Source organism: Haemaphysalis longicornis, unplaced genomic scaffold (genome assembly GCF_048455015.1).
Source record: "Haemaphysalis longicornis isolate Haplotype H1 unplaced genomic scaffold, Haemaphysalis longicornis Haplotype H1 scaffold_1, whole genome shotgun sequence".
Lineage (NCBI taxonomy): Eukaryota > Metazoa > Arthropoda > Arachnida > Ixodida > Ixodidae > Haemaphysalis > Haemaphysalis longicornis.
Window position 1 is genome coordinate 49,777,695 of NW_027526203.1, and position 8,848 is coordinate 49,786,542.

Below are 8,848 nucleotides of genomic sequence, written 5' to 3' on the forward strand. Positions count from 1 at the left end.
TACCACCCAACTACACGTTTGTGCGCAAAGACAGGGGCTCTTGGGGAGGGGGCGTGGCAATCCTTTTTAGGCAAGGCATCGATTACTCTCTTATGGGCGACGTGCCCAATGTTGAAACCGTATGGTGTAAGATACACTTGAACGATAGTGCTCTCTTTGTTGGTGCCATCTACAAACCCCCTAACGCTGACACTGATTATCTGGCTCCATTATACGACTACATGCACACCCATATGCTAGGTAGCAAAATAGTCATGACAGAGGACTTCAACTTTCCCGGAATAAACTGGAACTCTGTTACAGCGTCGCATGCCGCTGAAAACGTGTTGTTTGACATAATGTTTTCGTTTAATCTCTGGCAAGTTGTTGAAGAACCCACTCGTATTCACGGGGCGTCCAGTTCAATTCTGGACCTTGTTTTAATTAGCGACCATTTCCTATCCAACAAAATAGACGTGGAAATTTTTGATGGTGTATCTGATCACAAGGCTGTTCTTTGTACATTGCCGACTGCATTTGTTGTTCACCCACGAGCCCATGAACGTCACGTACTTGCATTCCAAAAAGCAGATGACAATGCTATAATGACTTATCTGGTGCACGAATTTCCCGATTACTACGAACTCTGTCAGGATGAACGGTCCAGCATTGATGACGTGTGGCTATCATTTAAGAATCGCGTTGTTCACTGCATCAAAAATTTTGTCCCCACTGTAGTAAAAAACACAAGAAAAAACAGACCATGGATTAATCGAGACATAATTCATATCAAACGCAGAATCCAGCGACTAAGAAAATCCAAGAAGTCTCGTTTCAGTTCTGATTACCGGGCACAATTACATTCCATGACGTTGTCATTAAAACACAAAATTCGTGACGCTAAGAAACACTTTTCAAACGTCACATTGCATAATTTTATCAAGACTGCTCCCGAAAAGTTTTACCAGTACATGCGCAGTTCGCAAAATCGTAATTCCCAGCCGTCCGGCTTAGACGCAAAGCAAAAAGCAAACGAGTTTAACGATTACTTCCGAAGTGTTTTCACCCTCGACAATGGTTCAACTCAGCCCTCTTCAATAGTGCGTGATTATTACTTGTTGGGGACGCTATCAATTGTTGAATCTGGTGTTCTATCCTTATTACTCAATTTGGATGAGAAGAAAAGTGCTGGTCAAAACGAAATTCCTAATAGTTTTCTAAAACGGTACGCAGAGCCGATTAGCAAACATCTTCACCTTCTGTATGCAAAATCACTCCGGGAACGTTCCATCCCTAAGGAATGGAAAATAGCTAAAATAATCGCTATACACAAATCAGGGGATGCCTCTTGCCCATCAAATTACAGGCCTATCTCACTTACTTCATCCTGTTCGAAAATTCTTGAGCATATCATACTAAAATTCCTCACTGAAGCCGTTGAAACAAATAGCCTGCTTAATCCGAACCAGCATGGTTTTAGACGGGGATTATCGACTACCACTCAGCTAATTGAAACTATACATGATCTTGCGAGAGCCGTAAATGAGCAAACACAAACTGATGTCATTTTTCTTGACTTGTCTAAGGCGTTTGATCGCGTGTCACATGTAAAACTCATCTCTTAACTTACCAGTGTTTTCGGTGATGGTCCCCTCATTCGCTGGATCCATAATTACCTATCTGATCGGTACCAATATGTCCAGTATGGCGATTATGCGTCTGAAATTGTAAAAGTAAGTTCTGGCGTGCCTCAGGGCAGTGTTCTGGCTCCATTATTGTTTTTAATATTTATTAATGATATAACAGATAATATTGATGTAAAGATCCGGTTATTCGCAGACGACTGCATTCTTTACCAGGAAATTAGAAACAGAAATGATCAGCTGAACCTCAACAACGCCATTAACAAAGTAGCTCGATGGTGCAGCGACTGGCAAATGCAAATAAACACTGAAAAAACCGTTTCTATGACCGTGACGCGCAAGAAAGTAAAATTAAATTTTTGCTATCAAATTAACAATTTAGTTCTTAAAGGAGCCATGAAGAGAAAACAAAAGTTTGTTTTATTCGAAAGATTAGGTGTTTCATAGTACCCCAAGCGCTTTCCCGGAAGCAAATGATGCTTTATTCACTGATAAATAAGGCAATTTAAGCCAAAATTTTAAATCTCCCGCTAAAATTGAACATTCCGTGACGTGTACAATGGCGTCATAGAGCCGGTCCATGAAACAGATACTTAGTATGTCGACTCCATATAGCACCCACACGCGGGAGTCGATCGAGACGGCGGCCATTTTAAAAATACTAGTAAAACCTAGTGCACCCGCAGCCCTAGTCATGGAATCGCCTGATCCGGAGAACAAAACTCTCGCCGAGGAGCTCGGGCTTGCATTTAACAACCTCACACCACAATAACGCTCAATGCTTCTAAGTGCACGAGCGGCAAGAGTTGTGGGATACGCGGTGGACGGGAAAGCGACCATTCCGCGATAGCCACAACAGACGAACGCCCAGCCGTCGGCACCGCTGCCTCGTCAGCCCCGTCGCGACGGACGAATATAGACTGGTACGTATGTGCCGTATTTTGATTACGGTTAATAATAGTTCAATTTCAGTAGCAGTATCACTTATGCCAGTTGGCCGGTGTCGTGTATGGAAAGCCGTTCGCGATAGCTCTCTGCTTCGACCAGAAAGATACGAGCGTCAATGCGCGGTGTTTACGGCATTTTTTTCCCCAAGGTCAGAGCGATTTGACGAAGTCGGCAACGAGCGCCAGCATGTTCCAGGAGTGAGCTAACGTAAGGGTCCCTGCCGTAACTGAACAAACTGAAGTTTTCAGTGGTTGTAAACTGGAAACGAGCTCGTAACGACAGCAGCAAACCAACACCATTCGAAACTTACGCGACGACTGGCACTATCTCGTCGCTTCTTGCTGTTCCTTACTCCCCTCGTTTCTATTTTTACCTTTGCTGGTTGGCGATATGACGGCCAACCTCCTGTGAAGGGATTACGATACGAAGCAAGGTCGCGGCTGTGCGTGCTGGAACGGTTCGTTGGCCCCGAAGAGCCTCGAACCCGAAAATTCGTCTGCGCGACGGCGAGATGTCGAGCTCGGCCGGCGCGCTAGTTTCGTACGCATTGGCGCACACGCTTGCGAGTTCGTTCGGACCTTCAACCGTTTACTCCACCGTTCTTTGTCATAAAAAGAATGTGCAGTATGTTTCACGGGCATTTAGCTCGCTATGCAAGCTGTAAGCCCTGCCTAACATGCGTTTGCTTTTGCCGGCCTCCGCCAATCGCAGAGCTTAGCCCATGTGACGGCATAGGTTCTGTTGCGGGAAATGAGCTGGTGGGTCGCATGACCATTCCCGTTTTTCCTAAATATGTAGCTTATTTGAGCGAAGTTTGCGTTATAAGTGGTGTCGTTATGGTTCTAACGAGGCAATCTTTCGAATGAACCAAACTTGTGTTTTCTCTTCATGGCTCCTTTAAATCAGTTGATGAATATAAATACTTAGGTGTAATAATTTCGTCTAATCTTACTTGGAATGCACATGTGAAGCATGTTACATCTAAAGCCTACAACAAGCTTTTCTTTTTGAAGCGTACTTTGAAAGAAGCCACGTATGAAACAAAGCTTCTCGCGTATACTACTTTCATACGCCCAGTTCTGGAATACGCTAGTGCTGCCTGGTTCCCGGCCTCAAAGGTGAGCATTGCTTTATTGTAAAGCGTTCAACGTAAGGCTGTGCGCTTTATCTTTAACCGGTACAGGCGTTGTGACTCTCCAACTGAAATGCTAGAGTAAGCGGGCCTTAGTGAACTGGAAAAGCGCGCCAAAGTGAACCGCTTGAAGCTTTTGTATTTACTCTTTCACAATTCCTTAAAGACAAACTCCGATACCTACATTCGAACCAATAACACCCGTCCAACGCGATACAAACATTCACACACACTCGAAGAATACGATTGCAATAACGACACGTTCTACTTTTCTTTCTTTCCCCACGCCATCAGAGAGTGGAATTTATTAGATCGCTCCATCACTCAACAAACAACAGTAGACAAGTTCACTTCTCTAGCAGAAATGGCTATCCTCTCTCGATAACTGGTCTTCCATGCTACGTGCGCCAATGTGTGTGATTTCGATACTTTTCTGAGCAAGTGCTATCTTTTTTCGGCGTTTACATTTCTTGCTTGTATTATTGTATAATTTCTGCGTTGGTTTTGATACCTTATGAGCAAGCGCTATCTTTACTTTTCTTCGCCGTTTATCTTTGTTGCCTCTATTGTATTGAATAAATTCTGTGCTCTGTACTTCGAGTCAATCGTCGTTATACTTCTTTGTTAACTATTGTAAAAAAAAAGAAATCTGTTCGACATGTGTTCTTTGACTATGCCTGCTCCTGTAAAAATCCCAGAAGGGATTGACAGTATCAATAAATAAATAAATAAATAAATAAATCAACGGATATTTCAGAGAAGGCTAGCATGCGTTAACAAAAAAAGACTGCAGAAATGGCCCTCACCTTTCGAAACTTGTGGTTTTGAAATACGGGAGCACAACATATTCCCTTAAAACGCCTCATTTGTTGATGTTCTCCCGGTGCGAAAAAAATGCGGCTTTTCTGTCTTAACATACCTATTCATGTAAAATTCTTGAATGCGCTCTGTTCTCAGTAGTTGCTTAATATGTCTCTTTTTTGTCTTACGTACGTGGCCATCCCGTGTATTTATAAGGACGTGATCGCCTCTGTGAGAGTTGGTTTTAATTGTTTGCGAACCACTTCCGGCATGTAACGGGGGGAGCGGCGTTAAGAGAAGCCTGCCCGCGCTTTTTAGTACGAAAGTTTGACGGCAATACATCGCTCAACCTCATTCTTCGCGTCGCAAGTAACCTTGAGACGCCAGCACCGAAGCTGCGTGTTTTTTATAGCTCTGCTCAGTGCCGGCTGGGCTGTGTGCGTGCGCTTCGGTGCAAGCGAGGGTTGAACGCGTGCTTCGCTACCGCTTGGTTTCTCGCTCGAGCGATAGATTGCGCAAGCGAATCAATGGCTGAAGCCTTACATATAGCTAGACGGCTGGCTGCCAAATCTCAACCCGGGCTCCACATTACAAATAGCATTCCCGTTCATTTGTGATCACTAGATGTACAAGCGTTAAACCTGAGCCATTTATTGCCGCCCTCCATTTCTTCTTGCACAAAAAGCACACTGGATGAAGGTTTGGTATTGACTGAGAGCAAACTAACTCCACGTTGTTTCCGGGAAAGCTCTGCATCAAATAAACACCTTGGTAGGCTTCATTAGGGCGCGATGGCGCAAAATGGGTCAAACAAAAACGTAGCCAACGTTCGTTTCTGAGCGCGCTATGAATAAGTTTAAAAGTTGAGGGTTGATTTCGGGAGGACAAGTACAACGCGGAAAAAGTTTGGAAGCGGATATATTGCTGGCAGCCGGAACATTACCCGCAGGGATATTTTGCCGGCACCGTGTTGTGATAGGCTGTTCAGGCTTACTTCATTGGGATTGGTATGTCTGTCTCTGCCAGGCGTGGGATCAGTGGTAAGTCATATTTCAGTGCAACTGGGGTATTTGTACATAGTGTGTGTAATTCGCATGACCAACCACTTGACTGGTTCCCTCTTTTGAGCGCTTGTGTGTGTTTGCCTGAATTTTGATTTATTTGTGCTTCTCCTTACTTCAGTGTATTCTTTTGTTTGCTGGAATATGTAGTCATCGCACTATCACATGTGAGCATATTCTTCAATTTCATAAAGGAAAATTAGAGCGTGATGCAGTGGCTGCACCTCTGGCTGCTGATAGTGAAGTCGCACATTCGATCCAACCTTCTTCCATATCCTTTTTTTTTTTTTATTTTATAACCTTCTCCCGTGGGATTTTTTGTCTGATATTCATTGCTTTTCCATTCAGAAACTCGGTTGTTTTGCGGCATTTATTTCTAATTGTTTATTCGAGACTTGTCTTCGTGTGCTGGGTTTGGTTGGGTTAGGTTAAGTTAAGTTGGGGTGGGGCCTGCCTTTATAGGATTTGTTAGGTTAGGGTAGGGCCTGCCTTCACAGGTTTCGTTCGGTTGGGTTAGATTAGGTCAGGTAGGATTGGTTAGGTCCGATGTTTGTCTCAAATACATATGCCAATAAATCATACATGAGAAAAAATGCATCTGCGCTGGAGATAGAAAAAACACCGACTGCCGGCAAAAAAATGGCGGCAGGATGTTCCGACGCTCGCGACCAACAAAATACAGTGTTTGTTCACTTTCTACATAATAGTCTCTAACTGTTTTTCAGCCGGCCCAATATCCGGACAGATAAATTTCCGGTACCGGGAATGTATCTGAGAAAGCTAAAATGCCAGCCGCTGGTACATTATCAGTGATCGCTAAAATACCGGCTGCCGGCACAATATCCCTATCCAAAAAGTTATAGGCCATGTTTCTGTTATGATGAGCCATGGGTAAGCCCGTGGTCTTTCTGAGGAAGGGTGTCAACAAGAAATGAAGGGGGCGTAAGTTAAGTATTCCTAGGTTGACCAAAACAAAAAATGTGTGATTTCGGCAGCATGTAAAATGGTAAATGAATTTAAACTTTGGTTCAGTGCTTCTGGTACTTGTCTGCGTAAATTAAAAATGTACCACACTAATGCTGGGACTCCACCAATGCCATGTACACATGAAGGGCTATGACGTCTCTATGGGATGGTATGTGCTGACACAGGTTCCCAGGCAGAATATTTGATGCGGATGGAACAAATCAGCAAATGGGCTTTCACATGTAAGCCCTACGTTACGCCATTAAATGAAACTAAGTATATGGTAACAGCACCTGTTATGCTCCAGCGTCCTTGGAACACGCTGCGATCTGTTTTTGCGATCAAAGCGATTAACAAACGGTACTCTTGAAACTTTGCTCGGCGTAAAGTTCTCGGCCGTCCAAACATTTTAAGTATATGTGCATCGCGTTCCCCGAGAGAGCATCATGAGAAATTTCAGCTGCAATTGTTCGTTATCTTTTTTATCCTTGAAGCACGCTCGAAGCCGTAGGATGGTTCATCTTACATTCTGCCTACTAGATCATGAATTGTTACGATAGCTGGATGAACTAGTACGTGAGGCGGCCTGTCTCCTGACCACCACGGAGGTGGTCTTGCCTGGCCTCTGTGCCTTGTTCAATACGTCTGTAGGCATGGGGCGACACTGCACTACTATCCGTGAAGTGTTGCCTCATGCGTCGCGTCGGCACGGTGGTGCCGCAGGAACAGTGCGCTCACCCGACAGTGGGACGAGGACCGCCAACAAGGAGAGGATGGCCACGCTTGCGATCATCGTCGTTCTGTCCTCTGCCCTGGTTCTTGAGACAGACGTCTGCACTGCCTTGCTGCCAAGCGTGCTCTGCTCCGTTCCTTTGCCACGCACCCGAAAGGCGAAGGAGGGGCGCAAGGCCGTAAGCCACGTGACCGGTTCACCTGGTTGTTGGCGTCTTTCGCTAACCCACATTCCTCCTCCCCAGCGCGCTAACCCTCCGGGCGTCCGCCGCGATATCTCGCTTTGCATCAGTCGCCGTTTCTCCCTTGAGCGGCCCGTCTAACGCTCACGCCATGCGCTGAAAACGAGAGCGCCGTCACGCGGTCGTCACGATTCATCGGAACGCGTGCTGAGTGTTCGATCGCGAGCCGAACTGGACAGGCCAGCCGTCTTGCTGAATACGTCGGACTCAACGAGCTCATTCTTATCGCAACTGCAAACGCGACTCCCCGCCCAACCAAAAAGATTTTCATGCTCTTGGAACTTCCCGGCCGTGCCCGACCAAGTGCTGCTGAACAGATCAGCAAAGTCAGTGTTCGGAAAAAATGGGAAATGAGATAGAAGAAAAAAAATTTCACAAAAAGGGTATGACCAAGAGGAACAATAAAAAAAACAGGAAATAATTACATACACGCAAACATAAATACATCACTACAGTACACTCACATAGTATTACCACATGTACACGTGCAAAAATTTCTAGAAAAACCGTTATCATATATATACTGGCATAAACACGTATACACGCGATGACTTGTACACACAACTCCAGTGCACGCATGCATACCTGCTGGGAAAATGACAATTTATCCCAAAGTTAGTTTTGTTAAAAAAATTGACAAAAAATTTTGGTACGCTTTGCAACGGAATAAAAAAAATAAAACCGGAAGAACCAATTGTTCACACGACGCTGTGAACAACGCAAAAAAAAAATACCACGCACGCACATACATGAAACTGAAAGCAAATCCGACAGATCGTTTTGGACTAATAAAATTAAGTCAATGCAGCACGCCACGTGAGAATTCGCTTATATATTGAACCCTTAGTAATTTCTGCTTAAAAATTATTGAAATAAATGATGTTTACTTCTTTTGTGATCATCGAAAAAGTTATATTGGTTTTCAAGGTGGAAGGCATTAAAGATTTTAACCGTAGTTTTGAGCGAGGTCTGGGAAGAAGCAACTCTTCTGTGTTTCGAGTATTGGTGGCCGGTATACGTTCTTGCAATGCTGACATTTTAATTAGGAAAGTTGTGTGTAGTGAGGTTCTAGCAGTGAATAATGAAACAATAATGTACTGCAGCGTCATGTGAATGGGTAGACATTTGAAGCAAATGAAGAGTCGTTTACTATGAGCACGCTAATGTTCGTCCGCAACGATGCAAATCGCTTTATTTTGCAGCTTTACAGTATTCATGTTGGTGTGTCATGCAGTACACCAAACAAGATGACAATATGTAGAGTGAGATGGAAATAATGAATGGTATATCTACTTTTTAATATTAACTGCAAGAATGTCGTGACACCAAAAAAGGGCTTCTAAG

At 44.2% G+C, this 8,848-nt stretch overlaps 1 protein-coding gene across 1 annotated transcript in view; it reads right to left on the reverse strand.

The window, feature by feature from the left end:
* Positions 1 to 7,432, reverse strand: part of LOC144163970 (protein obstructor-E-like) — a 105,635-nt gene extending 98,203 nt beyond the window's left edge. Inside the window, exon 1 of the mRNA XM_077694607.1 lies at positions 7,269 to 7,432. Coding sequence (XP_077550733.1) covers positions 7,269 to 7,323 — 55 coding nt within the window. The 5' untranslated portion in view covers positions 7,324 to 7,432. The remainder of the gene's footprint in view (positions 1 to 7,268) is intronic.
* Between the last annotated feature and the right edge of the window lie 1,416 nt (positions 7,433 to 8,848).